Source organism: Pleurodeles waltl, chromosome 9, assembly GCF_031143425.1.
Source record: "Pleurodeles waltl isolate 20211129_DDA chromosome 9, aPleWal1.hap1.20221129, whole genome shotgun sequence".
NCBI lineage: Eukaryota > Metazoa > Chordata > Amphibia > Caudata > Salamandridae > Pleurodeles > Pleurodeles waltl.
The window spans coordinates 329,096,787-329,116,890 of NC_090448.1; the positions used below are offsets into that span (position 1 = coordinate 329,096,787).

Consider the following 20,104-nt stretch of genomic DNA (forward strand, 5'->3'; position numbering starts at 1 on the left):
TGGTGTTCCCCGGTGAAAGTACTTGAAGTACCTGGGGGTGTATTTCCCACTCGTGTGTTTGCTGATGATCCCGGCTGAGAACATCTGCTAATGGATTGTGAATCCCTGTAATGTACTGTGCTACAGGGTGAATGTTGTTGTGAATTGCCCAATGCCAAGTTTGTTGTGCTAGAACACAAAGTTGTGATGAGTGGGTCCCTCCCTGTTTATTTAGGTAGCACATTGTAGTCATATGGTCTGTTTTGATGAGAATGTGTTTGAACGAGAAGAGGTTGAAAGGCTTTGAGTGCTAGGAATACGGCTAGCAATTCTAAGTGGTTTATGTGACGTTGTTTGAGTTTGTTGTCCCATTGTCCCTGAATGTTGTGATTGTTGAGGTGTGCTCCCCATCCAATCATTGATGCATCTGTTGTAAGTGTGGCTTGAGGCACAGGGTCTTGAAATGGCCGCCCTTTGTGGAATTCCACAACTGAAGCGAGATATGTGTTTGGCGGTCTACCAACACTTGATCTTGAAGTTGACCATGTGCCTGTGACCACTGTTTTGCAAGGCACTGTTGTAAGGGCTGCATGTTTAGTTTTGCATTGGGGACAATGGCGATGCATGATGCCTAACAGTTTCATGACAAATTTGACAGTGTACTGTTGGTTTGGCTGGATTTGTGGTAATATTGTGGAATGATTGTACCCTTTGTGGACTTGGGCTTGCAAGTGCTGTTTGGGTATTTAATGTGGCTCCTAAATACTGTTGAACCTGCGCTGGTTGTAAGTGAGATTTTTGGTAGTTTATTGAGAACCCTAGTGTGTGTGTAGGGTCTGTATTAAATAACGTGTATGGTGTTGACACTGTTTGACTGTTGGATTTTATTAGCCAGTCATCGAGATATGGAAATACATGGATATGTTGCCTTCTTATGTAGGCTGCGACTACAGCAAGGCATTTTGTAAATACTCTGGGACCTGTTATCCCGAAAGGTAACACCTTGAACTCCGAACCGGAGATATTTTCTGTGCGCTGGATAGATGGGTATGTGAAAATACACATCTTTGAGATCCAGTGTTGCCATAAAATCTTGTTGTAAGAGTGGGACTACATCCTGTAGTGTTACCATGTGAAAGTGTTCTGATAGGATGTAAAGATTGAGAGTTCTGAGATCTAGTATTGGTCTCAATGATTGTACCTCTGCTTGCAACATTGAAATGTGTTGGGAGGAGAGTTTGTGTGGTTTTGGAGGTATATCTGGAGGAATGTGTGTGAATTCTATGCAGTAACCATGTTGTATAATGGATAAGACCCAATTGTCTGTTGTGAAGGGTAACCAGTGTGTGTGGAACTCTTGCAGTCTTCCTCCCACGGGGGAGTGTGGTGAGGGAAGATGTGGTGCAAATCACTGCTTTGTGTGTGGTTTGCCTTGAGGGCTGATATTTTTCCCTAGTTCTGGGAAATTGGCCCCTGTAGGTTCCTCGAAACCCCCCTCTTTGGTACTGTGGCTTGTAAGGCAGTTTTGATTGTGAGGTAGATGCCTCAGATGTTTGGGCTCTAAAACCTCCCCTGTATTGAGGCTTTCGAAATGAGCCTCTGTACTGTTGATTAAAGCGCTCCCATAGCTTTAGCAGTGTCAGCATCCTTTTTCATTTTTTCAATGGCTGTATCAACCTGTGTGCCAAACAGCTGTTTTTCATTAAATAGCATGTTAAGGACAGCTTGCTGGATTTCAGGTTTAAAGCCTGATGACGGAAGCCATGTGTGTCGCGTAATGGTGACCACTGTATTGATAGTTCTTGCGGATGTATCTGCGGAGTCTAACGCTGACCTGATTTGACTATTCGTAATGGCCTGCCCTTCCTCGACTATTTGCTGGGCTCTTTTCTGTTGATCCTTGGGGAGATGCTGGATGATGTCTTTCATCACGTCCCAGTGGGCCCTATCGTATCTAGCCATTAGCGCTTGGGAATTGGCTATTCTCCATGGACTAGCCGTTTGTGATGCTACTCTTACTAGCAGCATCAAATTTCTTGCTTTCTTTATCTGGTGGTGGTGCATCACCAGACGACTGGGAGTTAGCACTTTTTCTTGCTACCTGAACACTACAGAATCTGGGGGTAGCTGTTGGGTAATAAAAGTTGGGTCAGAAGGAGGCAGCTTATATTTCTTTTCTACCCTAGGAGTGATTGCTCTTGCCTTAACTGGTTCCTGAAAGATTTGATGTGCATGTTTTAGCATGCCAGGAAGCGTGGGTAGAGACTGGTACGTGGTGTGAGTTGAGGACAACATATTAAAAAGAAAATCATATCCCCAAGAGGTTCTGTGTGCATGGCTATGTTATAGTATAGTACGCTGCACTAGCTAGAACCTGAGTGTATGAGGTGCTATCCTCTGGCGGTGATGGCTTTGACGGATAGCACTCTGGACTATTGTCAAAAATGGGATCATCATAAAGGTCCCATGGGTCGACATCTTGGTTTGACTCAGCAGAGTGTACTGGAGACTGTGCAGTGGGGGTAATAGGTGGAGACACAGTTGAGGAGAATGAGGAGGAGACTGCTGAGGTGAGAACTGAGGAGGTGGAGATTTTTGTCTGGGTTTTGGCACTTTAGCCAGTGGCTGGTCAGTGTCCAAATGTCCTTGAAAGGCCAGCTTCCTCTGTTTTTAGAGGAGGTGCAGTGAGGATCTTGCCAGTGTCTTTATGAATTTGAATTCTGGACTGTTTCATCAAATTCCTCCATTTGCGTAAGTTCCTTTGCAAATCTATGGCTTTCTTTCAATTGTTTGGAAAGTCCATGCTCCTCTGTATATATGGGTCTTTTCGGCTCAGAAGCCAGTTTCCTCGGGATCGAAAGGCCTTGACTAGGCGTTGGCCTCTGCTCCGAGATGGATTTTCAAGGCTTCAACTCGATGGGTCAGTGCTTGACTATTTCAGAGCCTGCGCTTTGGCTCGAGTCCGAAGGCTTCAGTGGCGTGACCTTTCTCGGTGCTGAAGTTGTTGCTTGGTCACCAGCAGTCTTTTTACGGGTGGAGCCATGTATGTATGTATGTGTATATATATATATATATATATATATATATATATATATATATATATATATATATATACACACATACATACATACACACACACACACACATACACATATATATATATACACATACACACACATATATACATACACACACACACATATATACATATACACACACATATATATATACATATACACACACATATATATATATATATATATATATATATATATACACACACATACACACACACACATACATATATATACACACACACACACACACACACACACACACACCCCTTTACTAATGTACCGTGGGACTCCCACTTCTACGACAGGGAATATTCAAGCATGTGAATCTATGAAAGATCCAATACTGGAGAAACTGCTCTGCCTACATCTTATGGTGAACGTGGCTGCATCTCTCCCATCGGCTATCGGCTGAGAGAGTATGCCTCCTTCGAGACCATTGGCAGCACTTGCACAACCGAGTAACCAATCCGATGGGAGTATTGGGCCAAAAGGTACGCAGTTTTGACCAACCGCAATGCCAGAGGCTGGCAGAAGAGAACATCCCCTTCCTGAAGGTATCCAGCCTTTTGTATTCCCTATTTGGTGAGGCAGTAGGGAATGAGCTTGAGTTGATTTTGGATATGGAGGGTTGGACTGTCAAGCTTTCTGAGGTGGTGTTCTCTGTGAGGAAACGGGGGTCCCCTGGGGCAGGATGATGGCAACAGGCTATAGTTCTATGCACAGAAGACCCTGTGCAGGGCTTGGACCAGGCCCCGAAAAAGACTTCAGTAAGGGCTTCATTAAATGGGAGTAATGAGTCAGTGGCGGCAACTCCTGAGCTGAAGCACCTCTGTGAAGAAGTGTGTCTTGATAGCCACTGAGGGCAGCATAAGGTCCAGGACCTCAGCCACCGCTGCACCACCATAGCAAATGAGGAACCCTAGCCATGGCAGCCACTTGTAGCCATGGTAGATTGAGACCAAGCAGGTGTCTGGGAAGGTGTCCAGGCCACTGGCATCTGCCAGATCCTCATACCAGGTGTTTTCAGGATCTTTTGTATGATAGCCAAAAATGTCCGCAGAACCCTCCCACTCATCACCCAATCCAGGCATGTCGAAGAAATAAGGCACTGGCGCCAATATGAAAAATCTGCCCCGGTCAACGCAGCTGGTGTTGGGAAAGGTTGAGGCACCTTGACCTGCGCCACCCCAGAACTGTCAATGGATCCTTGGGGCCCAACGAGCACAGAGGGTGAAAGACCAGTACGGGCCCCTCGTAAACTCACTTGGCCAGAGGGAGCTCCAGAGGTGTCGGGCTACCCAAATATTAGGTACATGCCCTTATAAAATTCTTTAAGCTGTGTAGGGGTTGCTCCAGGAAACTCAGGAAGGCAAGGAAACAGCCCAGGCTCCACCACAGAGGTAGGCCTCAAGGGCCAACGTCCCTGCAATTCGTCCAAAGATTTGCACAGGTTTATCCTCACCTGTCTGTTGTGGCCGGGAGCAATACAAAAGATGCAAACCACATGCAGGTTTGTTACAACATCTTCCGGTGACGGTCACTGCAAGGTTTAAAACCTACTTTTCTGATTGACATCCTAGAGACCAGGAGATGGTGTCAAAAATTAGTCGAAAAAAGGTCAGTCAAAAAGTGACTGGGGTAGCTCTCTCTGGACTACGCTGACTGGAGCGGAAAGAAAAAGTACAGATGTAAGGGTGCTGGGGTGGTGCCTATATAGGCACCACACACATCACTTCTGGCATGTGCGACACCAGAAGGAGCTGAACAATGCCACCTAGCATAACACAATGGTACTGCTCACCATAGTTTCCAGATCCAGTCTGATGTCCGGGAAATAGTCAAAGGTAAGGAATCTGCAGCTAGACATCTGTATCAGATTGACTAGTTATAGGCAAGAATATTGGTCAAGGTTTTACTCGCATATACCCATCAGTAGCCTCAAAGAATACTTTAGACTAAAAGGAGGCACCCCTAAAAGTAACCAACACAAATATTTAAAAAACAGCCCCAAAAAATTCACTAATCAATCAGTATTCCCACCTTTGGGCAACATCCGCCAATGTCTGGTGGCTTGTCATAGATGTCCACAATGGGTCAGAGTTTGAGTGACAGGAGTCCAAAGACTACTTAAGAGCCCAACTGGTTCCTCGACTGTAAATATTGGGACAGACAGAAAAACTATTTCCCAAAGGTTCAGGTCCATCTATCCAGTTTTCCACTAGTTGCACTGGAGAGTTTCCAGTAGCTGGTAACCATCACAGACCAAGGTCAGAAAGAGGTTCCTGGCGACAAACCCCAAACAGTAAGAGCTAGAGCAACAATTGTTACTGTTTTGGGAAGAGCACAGATTCCACTTGCTCGCAGGCCCAGACTCCTACAACAGTAGTGTGAAATAAACTGTTTCCAGATCCAGTCTGATGTCCGGGAAATAGTCAAAGGTAAGGAATCTGCAGCTAGACATCTGTATCAGATTGACTAGTTATAGGCAAGAATATTGGTCAAGGTTTTACTCGCATATACCCATCAGTAGCCTCAAAGAATACTTTAGACTAAAAGGAGGCACCCCTAAAAGTAACCAACACAAATATTTAAAAAACAGCCCCAAAAAATTCACTAATCAATCAGTATTCCCACCTTTGGGCAACATCCGCCAATGTCTGGTGGCTTGTCATAGATGTCCACAATGGGTCAGAGTTTGAGTGACAGGAGTCCAAAGACTACTTAAGAGCCCAACTGGTTCCTCGACGGTAAATATTGGGACAGACAGAAAAACTATTTCCCAAAGGTTCAGGTCCATCTATCCAGTTTTCCACTAGTTGCACTGGAGAGTTTCCAGTAGCTGGTAACCATCACAGACCAAGGTCAGAAAGAGGTTCCTGGCGACAAACCCCAAACAGTAAGAGCTAGAGCAACAATTGTTACTGTTTTGGGAAGAGCACATATTCCACTTGCTCGCAGGCCCAGACTCCTACAACAGTAGTGTGAAATAAACTGGCTCCTGGCAACAACGACCAGAGGGCAGGCTCACAACTCCAAACTGCAGGGGACACACTGAGTTGCTCTTTCACCATCAGAAAATCTTTCTTCTCCAGCTTCTCGTAGCTTTGGAGCAGATTATATTTGTTGAGTCCAGCTTCTCATGCAGGTAAACAGGTTGTCTCTCTTCCAGACCAAGAAGCAAGGCAAGAACACAGGCTTCCCATGCTTAAGCCCAGTCTGGAGGATGAACAGCACAAATGCTTGGTCCTTATATAACTTTTGACAAGGATGCAGAAGTCTCCTTGGTGCCTTGTCAACACAAAGAAGTCAAGTAGTGAAAGAAGGATCAGTATTTATCCTCTTATGACAGAGAAAGGCACTCTCTCCTGACGGAGAAAAGCAGAATGGTCTGTGCCAATCAAAGGGGCTGGAGTTACAGAAGTTCAACAGTCCCTCTAATTACAACACAGCATCTTTCCAATGGCTAATAATCAAAATCATAGACTTCCTCAAAGGTAACCGCACAGTCCACTTTTGTTCGGGGTGTCTGCCATATGCATTCAATTCATTTGTAAGCTTCACTGTCTGGGGAGATGGCCACAACTAAGGAAACTGAGGAGGGATGGGTTCTAATCAAGCAGGGCATACCTGGATTAAAATCAAAAGAAATGGGCTGGGACCTCCCCTTATCCATGAGGAGGCTGGATTAGTAAATACATACAGAATGGGCTGTCCATAATGGACATCACAATTCTAAAAATACATACAGAATGGGCTGTCCATGATGGACATCACAATTCTAACACAAGTAAGACCACAATCTTGTGCAGCAAACACAACACACAAGCTGAGTATAGCGAGCACAGCACTCGCCAGGCCAACACCTAGCAAAATAACTGCTCTGAATAACCTATGCTGGACAGCCTGGCAACTGTGATTGCTAGATGACCAGGAAAGCTGACCTGGACCAAAGCACCATCAGTATGGCAATAGCTGGATGCCCTGAATATCAGAAAAAGACCCAGTCATCTTTACCAAACACTACTGAAATCAAACAAGGAAGATCGTTGTTTGCCAAGCTTGAGCTGGGGCCTCTTATCGTTGGGTGCTGGGTTAGTGTGTAGGCTGGAGGGCTGGTTGAGGTTTATGGCAGTTGAATTCAAAACAATCAAGCACCTACAACTGAAACAAGTAAAAACAGATACAATCACTCTGCTTTGAAGCATGCCATTAATACTACCTGTCAAGGGTATTTTTGCAGTACTGAGATGTGGCCTCTGTGTTGCTGTGTAAAAGATGTTATTTTACAAGATACGCTGGCTTTATACATGTTGAATACAGGAGTCTCACTATGGTCTTGGCAAATATCTTGGATTACTTAATATGGGGGCTTAACTGCACCTTTGGTGCACACAGGCTATAATACTGTTTGGGCTAATATCTCAGTCTACAATGCTGTCAGAGACTTCAATTTTCCACTGCTGATACTAGTTACATGTGCAGTGCTTTATTCACAGATTTAGAAACTCCTTTGCAAAGTATGGACTGGATGGTACCCTTATCTGGTAATTCTGGGCCAGATGTAGGCAGGTTTTTTCCCCATTCTGTGTCTATGGGAAAAAGTGTTCGTTCATATGGCCCACTGTGTAAACTTGCATTTGAAGTGAAGCTCATATCACCTTCTGGGTAAGCCTTTGACTTTGCAACTTTGTTACTCTGAGTCAGTCCAGTTATTAAGGGGGTGTGGGAGGTTTGGAAAGAGTACTTGGTCAAGTGTTGACAACGGCTGAAATGCTATTGTTATAGAATGGAGAATGCCCTTGCCAAGGTGCATTTTAGGACCATACAAAAACTGTGAAAATATGCCATATAAATAAGCAGAATGAATCATAAGATGTAGGTAGACAGAAAGGTCCAATAGGTTACAGCTTTCATTACAGTGATACTTTAGACTATGTGTTACTTAGGGTGCAATAGTTACAAAAGAAACAAAAAAGCAATCTTGACTGCTTGCTGGTAGTAAAATATAGCAATCTTCAGTGGAATTCCTGGAGATTTAGGCCCCTGCGCCACTGCACCACTCAGATCATGGCCCTGGTGGCTGCAAAGTAACTGAGCTTGTGACTACTTGCTTGACAGCAACATATAGCTCTAATCGGTATTCAGTGGGGTTCCTGGAGCTTTTGGCCCCTGTGCCACTGCACCTGCAGCACCATGCGACAGGGTCGTCCAGGGAGCTGCCTTGGCGACTGTTCATGGAAATGAAACCAAAGTTGGATCACTTGCAATGGCCGGTGCCCTGCAGTATAACTACTGGGTCCTGCTCCTCTGGCTGGTTGTACCTCCTCTGATGAACACAAGACACCTCCAGCAGCTGTAGACAGAGTAGGTTGCATTAAGAGTGGGGTTTAATGAAGAGACCCAGCCACAATTGCTGAAGGAAAGGAGGGCCGCACTGAGAAAGGTTTATCTGTAACAGCAGCGCATGTGAGGGGGGGCAGGGCAGTCAGAACATCAGCGGCAGAGTAAGCGGGGGTGGCGAATTGTCCCAGACTTGATTGCAGAAGGAGGGGAGTGCCACTGAGCATGCAAAATGAAAAACCCCATGGTACTGCTTTGTGTGAACGCGAACAGAAATTGAGGATGTCAATCAATTAAGGTGTTAAAATAATTTGTAATCTGGTGTAATTTTGTAATGGCCCTGGTGCCTGCAAGGTAACTTTGCTTGTGACTGCTTGTTTAGTAGCAACTTTTTAAAATAACTGGTGCTCAGTGGCCTTCCTGGACCTTTTGGACCCTGTACCACTGCACCATTCAAATTATGCCCTGGGTGCCTGCAAGGTAAATGCGCTAGTAACTGCTTGCTTAGTAGCAACATATAGCTATAATAGGTGTTCAGTGGGTTTCCTGCAGCTTTTGGTCCCTGTGCCACTGCACCATGCAACAGGGTCATTCAGGGGCCTTTCCCTGGCAACTGTTCATAGAGATGAAAGCAAAGTTGAACCACTTGCAATGACTGATACCCTGCAGCACAGCTCCCAGGGTCTGCTCCCCTGGCTGGAGGTTCCTCAGACGATGAGAACAAGACACCTCCAGCAGCCATGGACTAAGAGGGGGGACACTTTGAGGGGGATTTGCGAGGAGCAGCGACTAAGTGAACCAACCCTGATAGCTGAAGGAACAGGGGAGGGTGTCACAATGAGGGAGAGTAGCAGTACAGCTCACTGTGCCTCCTTTGAGGAGAACTAGACAAAATTAACTTTAATATTTATGTATATATTTAATAATGTTGGGTGGCACTCAAAGACAAATGAAGGTATAAAACTGCTTTAGACTACAACCAAAGATACTGCAACAAAAGATATAATAGGGTTTATCTGTAACAAAAGCATCGGATGTGAGAAGGCAGTCAGAACATGAGTCGCAGACTGAGAGGGGAGCTGTGTTGCTGGGGGTTTGTTTGTGAGGAGCAGCGGCAAAGTGACCCAGGTGGGATTGCTAAACTAGAGTACCAAAAATCAAAGAAAAGGGGCAGGACAGAGGATGTGGCGTAACAGCCAGAACTCCCTACCTCGCACTGGGGAGCTTAGTTTGAGTCTTTGTATGGTAACGGTATGGCCTTTAGGAAAAAAAGAAATGCAGTGCAAGGCTGTACGTCCAATGAAGTTCCTAACACTACCACTAAACAGCATAGCCATTCCGAAATGCCAAATAAAACAACAAATAAAAGTAGTGCAGGGCTGCTCGTCAGACAGATTCAAAGCACTACCAGTAAAGAAGCAGACAAGTAACGTATTAAAAAATAAATAAATCTAGTGCACGAAAACAATAGATAAGAGCAACAGTGGAACAATTCAAGTAGTTAGTCCCTCTCCAGTGGAGGAAACAGATGAGCATAAGGCAGGACTAAAAAGATAAATTACCTAATAGCAAAGAAGCCTTTTTCAAGGACACACCAAATAAATAAAAAGCTACTGGGTGGGATGAAAGCACATTAACCGATTACAGCATGTCTCGAAGAGACAACACATGCGCTGCCTAGGTTCCACATAAAAAAAAATACTGGTACCTTCTGCTGCAAGCTACCACCCAAATGTACTTTCTACAACACTGGCCTTATGACCAACATTATTTTTAGGGGTTTGGGCTTGCGTAGTTTCTGGGATCTGCAGGATTACTTGAGCTGTGTTTAGCACAAAGGTTTTTCCCTCGTACGCAATACAGTTTAGTCGCTGGGATACATGATAACACAAATTCCACCACGTCCTTGAAAGTGGAACAGGTCTTTCAATGCTCATCTGCACAAGTAATTCAAATGCAAAAGTTGCCCAATATCTCAAAACTGCCCTTAGATATTAGACTTGAGGTCTGGCTACTTTCTAACACCTGGAGCAGGTTCACAACCTAAAGTTATGGCACTAGGTGCCCTTAAGCACTTTAAGTTGTGTTCCTGGTCTCCAGGAAGAACAGGTTTTGACTTATTGTTTCTCTTCTTTATCTGGATGAAGCCCTTTTAAAAGGCATGGCTTAGTCAATAATGTTAGGGGGATGTGATCCTCAGATTTTCTAACAAGGTGTACTAAAAAAAAGGATAAAGGATAAAGGTTGGCTGCTTCCCTTGGATGTTGATAATATACAGAGTTAGGGGCGGTAATTTTCAGTTAATTGGAAAAGTAAGGCCAGCTTGTGTAGGGCCCCCATGGGATAGTCTGTGCTATGTTGTCCGCTCTAGTCCAGTTTCTACTCAAAGCAATGTAGTGCAGAGAGGCCCAGGAGAGCAGGCTAGTATAAGCCTATGCCTATCAGCAGGACCAGGCGCTTTGAATGGGCAGTAAGACTAGGCATTTTTGTAGCACAGATTGTATGTTTATGAAGTCTGAACACCTTTATGAGCAACTCATAGTGAAAAATTCAAACTGCCTTTAAACTCCTCTCCAGAACTACTCTCTCATGTGCCACCACCAACACTGACTCACAACAAGAAGTCACTCAGATGCCTAGAAGTGACTCAGTTCACATAAAAGTCAAACACTGCAGGAAGAAATTACATAGAGAAAAAAATATATATATATGCCACTACATCCCAGACCTGTCAGAACCTGAACTACTTAAAGCTTTGCAGGTTTCACACTGATGTGAAGTGAGAGACAGGCAGGGGCCTAATCAGGTTGATGCCCTCTAACCTACCTGTGCATCACACATCTTTGTATGTCACTCTGAAAATACAGGCAGAGTCTTAGGTGAGCAAGCTACTGAAATCGCAGACCAAATTACTGCCTCAACTTGAGGTCCTCTCGGACCCTTGCAACCAAAATAAGCTCAGTTTTCTTGTGGTCTCTGCCTATTCCACTTTGTTCTAACCTCATTTGCCAAGAATTAATGATAAAGAAAGTTAGCTCTCATGTAAAACAGGAGAGAGAAAGATATCCATGAAGCAGTTGAAAAACAATGTGAAAACAAAATCAGGGGTCAATCCTGGCTTCCCCTCTTGAATAAATTCTGGGATCCAAAGCAAGTACAGCCTCCTTTTTCTTCCTATCATAAATGAAAGCAGCTTCAAATGCATGAGTTCAGGAAGAGTGCTGTACAATAACCTTGTGTTTAGCAGACTAACGGTAGTCCATGTATAAAACTCTAGGTCACATATAGGGTACACATGACAACTGACTTGCCTCTGATTTCACTACTGGCATTGCCATCAGAGCAGGCGGAAGCATGAATATTTCTAAGCTTATGTTTTAAAACAATAAATGTTAATAAAAGTCTCTGAATGCAGTCATATAATCTGAAGTACCAAGAGGAAATGCATCTGCATGTTAAATACACTTTAAGATTTCACATTTTTACATGATGTTACTGCACAATTTAATTGCAAACTATTTTCATGTCTGTTAGTGCATAGGCTTTTAGCACAAAACCCAAATCTTGGCTCTATTCTGGCTCACCCAACGCTACCCAGTCTGGAGCAACAGTGACTTCACATTGTTGCTGCAGACAGCCGATTCACACAGCTAAGCCAAGACCGACAATTTTTTTTGGGGGGGGGGGGGGGTCGTCCCACCCTATACACACACCGGGGGGCCTATACACACACCCTGAAGCTACTTTCCTGCCCCATTTTGCATCTCCTAGATACAAGCATCATAAGTTACAATGCCTAAACCTTTTGCATTATAGGTATTTACCATCAGCAATGTGGATTACTACAGTGGTTTGAACCCAGTAGAAAATACCTTCTTTGTGCCTTGCAAATGACAGGCTGGTTTGATCTAGATGTTATCACCCTTCATTTTGGAGTCAAATGCTACCCCACATACATAACAGAATTAAAATGTTATATTACAATTTTTAGCCATATTCTTTTAGTTTTGATTATCCATGGCCTTAGTCATTATTTTAGACTTATCTAAGTTAGCTTTAATATGTAGGTCATCCATGAACTGCACTTAGCTTACTACAAGCCACTCAAATCCATGATAGTTAATTTGCATAGAGTATTTTCCCTCCAATTCAGGTGAATTTGATTGGACCTCTAGTACCTCCTCCAAACGATTAGTGTTAAGGGCAAAAGGGGAACGAGCTAGCACACACCTCTGCCTTACTCCTTTCATGAATTATGACGGTAGTATTCCAGCATCCCAAATGGGTACATCTGATGCCAGCTTTCAAATTCATGTGAAAGGTTTCATTGAGCCTCCAAGCTCATTACTGTATCTGGGCTTCAAACTCTTTCATAAGCAAAAAAAGTAGTTTAAAAGTCAAGTACAAATTTATATGAATTTAGGTTTAGATCTCCCGCTTTCTTGAACATTAAATATTATATATATATATATATATATATATATATATATATATATATATATATATATATATATATATATATATATAGAGAGAGAGAGAGAGAGTTTTCAATATGTCAGGGTTAGAATTAATTTTTATGACAATTTATCATGAATTACACATTTACATTTTTGAAAGAATTAACTTTCAATAACTCAGTAAGTCAAAGAAATGGAACTGAAGGAATGGCATGAAAAACAAAAGTGGTTAAATAATTGCATATAACAGCCCACATAATCATTTGACTCTAATTTGAAAAATGAAGAACATTCAAGAAGAAAGGAGGGAAGCAAGCAAAAACTGTCATCGACTAGAAAAGTGAGTTTTTAGATGAATACGGAAGAATGACATTTCATTCGTAGTCAAATGGTCTAGCTATCTAGAAGAATCCTTGATAAAGACAGCCACACATAAAAATACTTTAAACATGGACAAAAGTTGCATTGCTTTGCTGTATAAGCATAGAATACCATGGTCGATCCAGATTATTGCCACCCACTTTAAACTCAATGTAAGCTATTAAAGCTTGAGATGGACAGTAAAAGTACTGTGTGAGACAGTGCTCAAACATTTGTAGCAGTAACTCCAGTTTTACAATTTCCCCAACAGGTCATTTGTGGTGAGAGATTCTGAATGATACAGACATTTCTGTACCTACAAGCAAACTAGTTAATGTTAGCAATACAAAGTCAATCCAATCTTTAAATGAAGCTGATAAATGACAGTTTTACTTCTGAAAGCCAGAAAAGGCGCCTTTTCCTGCTGTTTCACAAAATAAATTCTGCATATGTGGCAAAGTTCTGGAGGTTATTTTATTATATGTTTTTTTAAACGAAAAGAAGCACTGTGTTGTATCATGGAAGCTTTAACCAAATAGTCTTGCACTGACTCTCCCTAGCCTTAACTTCGTTGATGAGCACTGAAGGGGTACTCATGGCTGAACTGTTGCCAATAACTATACTACAGACCAGGCTCTGATCAGCAAGAGTACCAATATCACAAAAGGTTTCTTTTTGGAGTCCAACATGCATTGTTTGGAAACTGTAGATACTTGGTGCCAACCTGCAGATAGTAGTTGGAGTACTTACCACTCTCAGTCTCTATATTGCCAACTACATAACCTCTAAGTACTGAAGCAATGTTAAACACCCTCTAAGATGAAGCAAATACATATCCAAAAGAACCTGTTAAGTATTTCTACAATCAAAATCCAGACCAGAAGAAATGGTTGATTATTTTCTGCGGGTACTAGTGAACACAACTAAGAGGGTGGTTGAGAGGTACCACCAGAGATTTATTTGTGAAATAATAAGTGCTGGTTCCCAAAGATGTCTCAGAAACCCACAAACTGTGATGCCATATGTCAGGGCTGCTGGATACCAAGGCTACATAGTCTTGATTCCACCTTCTGCCTCTTTCATTAACCAGCAGACACTCAACCACTTTAACTCATTTGTGCCGTTTTTTTTCTTCTCTGCTTTCACACTTTACTATTTTTCAGTCTTTCTCTTCCATCTCTTTTCTCCTTTTTGTATTTTACTGGTGAATGCTCTGGACAAGTCTGTTGAGGAAAAACAAGCACTGGTCCCAAAAAACCAAGTGCCAGTGGCCCCCACCTACAAACACTGGCCCAAAGCAAGCACTGAGTACTGCATGACATCAGTATAGTTTTCTCACCTTCCTACGATTTCTGCTTGCTAAAGTGAAGCACTAAAGAGGTAAGGTTCCTGGCAAGGTCTCATACCAACACATGTGCCACTGTATGGTAATGCATATACAATAAGTTATGCCTTATGGAAACCTGCATAGGATTTGTAAGAATTTGAATATTGTCTTGCAACCACAAACCAGATGAGTGGCCCGAGTGAGAGCTGAGCTCAATCTCTGACTGAAGAGATTTGGCTTACAAACCCTCTTGGAATAACAGCCTATACTTGCATCTCACAGGAAAGGAAGCCACTGCTTTCTTTATTCAGGTACAAATGCTAAGAAAAAAAAGACTGAAGCCAAACCTACTGCCACCGCTAAGCCACTAAGGTTTTCACACAGCAAATAAAGTCTCTTAATAGAATAAGGTAGATAATAAAGTACTGTCACTAAAGAGATAAAGTCCCAAGGCTTACCTGTTTCATCTTAGCCAGCTCCCGGCGCGTGTGTTCATCATTCCTCAGATCTTTCTTGTTTCCCACTAGAATAATGGGTACATTGGGGCAGAAGTGTTTCACCTCTGGGGTCCACTTTTCTGGGATGTTTTCTGTGCAAAACAAAGTTCATCCGGCAATCATTTTCATGCCCCTGCAGTTCTCATTGGTGATCACATGTTAGTTTGTACTCTGCAGCCATCAGGTTAAAATTAAAGAAAAAGAATCAAATGCACACTTGACAGTGAGTGCAAATAGATTAAACTTCTAGATTATAAAGTGTCAGTGCAGAAATGTTAGGCTTTGTCACAAACCCACTAAAGAAATGAGAACTCTTCAATAAGCCAGAAAAGGCCAAGGCATAAATGTAGCACCAATTCTGCAATACCCACAGCTAAAATTTTGAACAGGTTACAGTTATCTATATGTACCCATTGAGTTACATCAACAAATCTGCCCTATCTTTATATTGCTCTTAAGGGGATCGATGTGGTTGCCCAATCTCTTCGCCATAGAAATCTATAAAAAGTACAGTAAGCAGAATGGCAAATGAGTAACAGTTTCAATATCGATCTTAAGAAAAGCCTTTACAGATCTCAAGGGTGTTGAATTTGTACTGTCAGATTGCCTAGGTATGTGAATTTCTGTCAGGCGCAAGAAGGAACAAGCATGGGCAAGGTCAAAAGGTTTCCCCTTTGGCTGCTAATTCACAGCTATTGGTTTTACCAATTCGATACTGTTCAACGTCAGCAAAAAAACAAAAAATTATATATATATATATATATATATATATATATATATATATATATATATATATATATATATGTTTTTTGCTTTGCCACTGCTGTGTTGCATCACCAAATAAATATGCATGGGCACATACGTATCATGGCATTACAACAGCCCATCGTGATATCATATACACCTGCATACATCAAGACAACCATTAGTTTTTAGTCTAAGGTCATAAGATACTGGAAGCCAGTCTTGGGGAACTAAATAGTTTAAAAAAATAAAAATAAAAATAAAAATAAAAAACACGTTCACAAAGAACATTGTGATAGGAGTGAACTGCAGCTGCTGAGCTCTCCAAAATAATTTCATAAATAATGCAAATCAAGGGTGCAAGAGCAACATAGGAGTGGATTGTGGTGGGAGGAGTCAAAGCAGGGCAAGTGTGTAGCAAAAGAGGGTCGAGGGTCAGCAAAGCAAATTTAAAAAAAAAAAAAAAAAAAACTGTGCAAGTAGGGGTGGAAGAAGAAATGGACGAGAGTGAGGGGAGTGGGGCACACAGGGTCAGCAAGCGTAACTCAAGGTAGAGAGCAGGAATACAAGCATGCCAATGCAGGGCTGAAAGAACAAAAATGAGTCCACTGAATGTGGGTAGTGGAGACATACAAGTTATCTAATCAAAAGTTTGTTAAAGATTCTATTTTCCAGGGGCATAACAAAAAGCAAGAAGGAATTACATTGAATAAGCAATAATAACATTTTTAACAAGAAAGCCAATCAATGGTAAACAATGGGCTGACCACAGGCCCACTAAGATATAATAGATCTCCAACAAAAGAAAGCTAAAACACTCAAAGTGGTGGGGCCTACAAATTACTTACTTCTTGTAATCCTGTATCTGATTAAAATTTCTACCTTAAATTCCTCACCTGTAGAATAATCCCAGTTGTTAGAATGGATCCAGAAACTTCAATGCGCTCACATCACCAGTGAGAATAAATTACTTATCTGTAATCCTAGTGGGCAGGACTATTCAGTGCTTATGACTATTGATGAGGACCACCTGGAAGAGAAGGGGTGGCTAGCTTCGGTATTGATGCCGGATATGGCATCATGTGACATCAAAGTCATACAGCACCCACCATGGTATAACTGTCAGCCTGACAATGTTCTTTTCTTCTTCCTTTGACACAGATCCAGAGCTCGCTCTCTCCTAAGCATCACAAGTTTATCTCATGTAAAATTGCAGTATATTACCATGTTCTTCTTGGCCCAGGAATGTGACAACATGCAAGGTGGTCATTGATTGAGACCAAAGTCCAGATCTCCTTTCTCACACTCTTTAGAAGCAAAGAAATAGGAAAAACAAGAAGCATGGACAAGGCAAGTTGCTTAAATGACCCAAGACACCCACAGGACCTACCTACATCCTGAGCCAGTTCGTTGTGGTGGATCTTCCAAGTCTGTTCCACAGCTCGACTGATCGCGCGAGCAGACTCCTTCAGAGCTTTGGGATCCATCAGAGGGCATTCTGGGGCCACGCCCTTCCTTTCCAGAAGTCCTGCCATCAGGTACACACTCCCTAAGGGCTCTTCAATACAATGTTTGGAATCTGCATTAGGGGAGAGTAATTCATCCACCTTCCAGAATTTCCTAGTCGAACCCTCCATCAATCCTACTCCTAGATGTGGTATGGCTCTGGAATCTATTCTATTGGTGAGGGATCTGCAGGTAGCAGTATTCATCAGAAGAAAAAGTTACTTGCATGTGGTAATGATCTATCTGGTAGATACTAGGAAAGGGAAGTTAAATAAGATTTAGGAATACATTTTTTGGGACTGCACGACTCGATCAATGCAAGTCCGTCAGCTCGCCTTACAGGCTTGGAAAAAATAGATGGAAACACATTTTTCAGTGGGGTGGGAGCTATATGGCTTTGGAGATGGCCCTTCCAGTGGTGATATGAAGCCAGTGTCCCATACTACCAATGTGAGAGCTTTCAAGTTTCCATATCCAGTCCGACACCTGGGAACCAGCAGGTAGACAGACCATTAGTTACCACAGGTAAGTAACTTTCCTCTTTAATATGGATATTCTGTTTGACTGGAGAAAGGGTGCAATATCTTTGAGCATGAGATCCAGGAACACAAAATGTGTGTATTCCAAATTAAAATCAACCAGAAAAAGTGCAGTGTATTACAGAAAAGCTAAGACTAAAAAGTGTACCTTAAAATAAAAAAGCAGCAGACCGCTGGCTGATATGTGGCTTTCTGTAATGCTCATTCTGGTAGATACTTTAACTAGAGATTCCTCATTTTATGGATATTCCCAGGCATCTGTCTGGATCCAGAAACTTTAAATCAGAGCTCCTACTTGGCAGCAGAACATGTCATGAAGCTCCATGCCAACTGCTACGGAAGTGGCGAGCGGAGCCACATTTAAGCAACATAATTGTACGCTGACCTCAGTTGCTTGCTTATGCTGTCTGTGCACTCCGATGCAGAGTACATCAGGTACTATGCAGCGGTAACAGCCTTAGCTCTGATGGAATGAGCCCTTAAGTACCCTGGAGGGTGCTTGTTCGGCACTGCATAGTCGTTTTTTCTTTACGGATTAAACAATGCATCAGGACATGGTCCACTTTTGTACCACCTTGCCCTTCCTTGAGGGAAAAAAAAAGCCAAAAAGCTGATGGTCGACCTGATGGGGTTTGGTGTGATCAATGTGTAAGCTTAATTGCTCTCTTGTTATGAAGATGAGACCATTTTCGATGTCAAAAGTCTCCAGGCATGAATGTGCAGCAGCTCAAAAGGGGTGCACATCAAAAAAGTGAGGGCTAAGATCCCCCTGTAGCATTACAAAAGGTGTTGGTTGCAACAAGAGTTGTAATCCTTTCAAAAATCCCATCACAACGGGTGACTGTGACTTAAAGACTAATCTGGCAACTGAAAAAAACGAAAGAGCGGATAAATAGCCTTTAACAGTGCCCAAAACTTGTCATTGCTAAGCCAAGGACCAAAACAACAAAACATCAGACAACCTGGCTTGTAGTGGGTCTATTTGCTGGGTGCAGCACCAAGTTACAAATGTGTCCAAATGACTGGTGTACACAAATTTTGAGAAGGGACGCATCCCCACTGAGATAACATCAATGACCTCTAGAGAAAAGCGGAAGTAGATCAACTGCAGTCACTCCATTCCCAAATACAGAGAAGCAAATTGTGTAGGTCTGGGTGTGGTACTTTACTCTCTTGCTGAAACAGGAGATGGTCCGGAAAAAGGACAAATGCTCACGCCCTGAAGATCTACGTACCGCACGCCCCTGGCCCAATTTGCTGCCTCTAGGATGACTTTGGTCCGGTCATTCCTGATGACCTTCAGAACCCGAGACAGAGGCAGCAGCAGTGCCTAAAATATGCAGCATGGCTTCTCTGAAGGATTCTACTTCCTGCAACATCGCAGATGGACTCAGGAACTCTAGGTCCATCAGGACAGGGCTCTGAATCTGAATTCAGCTTTGATGGAGATCGGAGTGAGACCAGGAAGCATGCCCTCGTGCCCTAGCTGGTGTGAGTGTAGCAGGAAGGGGCCAATACTCTCTCCAACTTCTTATGCTTTTTCTTGGACTTACCTGAAGACGTTGATCAGGAATATTTGCAGCAAGAACAGAACTGGGACATTCCATTTGACTTTGACCTGTCAAGAGGTAGAGTCTTATGTTTAGCGGTGTAATACAGGAGCAGCTTGCGGTGCTTCCAGGGGGCGGGGCGGCGCGGCGCACGGAGGGGGGACTTTGTAGGGAAAATGGGCATGAGAGAAATAAACATCAAAATAAATTTTAAAAAATAAAACACTTACCTTGTTCATCGCGGCACACGCAGTGCTCCTAAGTTGTCTTGCTGCTGCAGACACATGCTCCCAGCCTGCCCTGTGGTCAAATTTGGGCGCTGCTCAAAGCCCCAGCCAGGGTGCTCCCAGGAAGACTGGGAGCCTGTGCAGGCCGTCTCCAGCCTGGCAACTGTGTTGCTGGGCTGGAGACAGCCTTCTGCGTATGTATGTTTGGCCAGCCCTGAAGAAGCCACCCCTGGTGTAATATTCAGAACTGCGATTCTGTATGTCCTTCCGATCAATCTAGGTGAAGTCATTACAAGCCCTGAAATCGTGGTCAGACCTCAAGCACCAAAGTTACTTGATGAGGGTCCTTCACAGACATCTGTTTGCAGCTGATCCTACACAGCTTGAACTCCGTTGTCTTAGGAGATGGCATTTTCAATTGCACACTGAAAATGTTTGACAAAAATAGAGTCCCAACGCCTAAAAGGAAGCTCCAGTTCAGCCTCTGAAGGCGTGGAATGA

At 43.0% G+C, this 20,104-nt stretch overlaps 1 protein-coding gene across 2 annotated transcripts in view; it reads right to left on the reverse strand.

Annotated features, from left to right (window-relative positions):
- The window catches only part of RHOA (ras homolog family member A), a 167,038-nt gene that overhangs the window by 40,109 nt on the left and 106,825 nt on the right, over positions 1-20,104 (reverse strand). For both annotated transcript variants that reach the window (XM_069206855.1, XM_069206854.1), the window contains exon 4: positions 14,999-15,129. In XM_069206855.1, the coding sequence (XP_069062956.1) occupies positions 14,999-15,129 (131 nt within the window). The remainder of the gene's footprint in view (positions 1-14,998; positions 15,130-20,104) is intronic.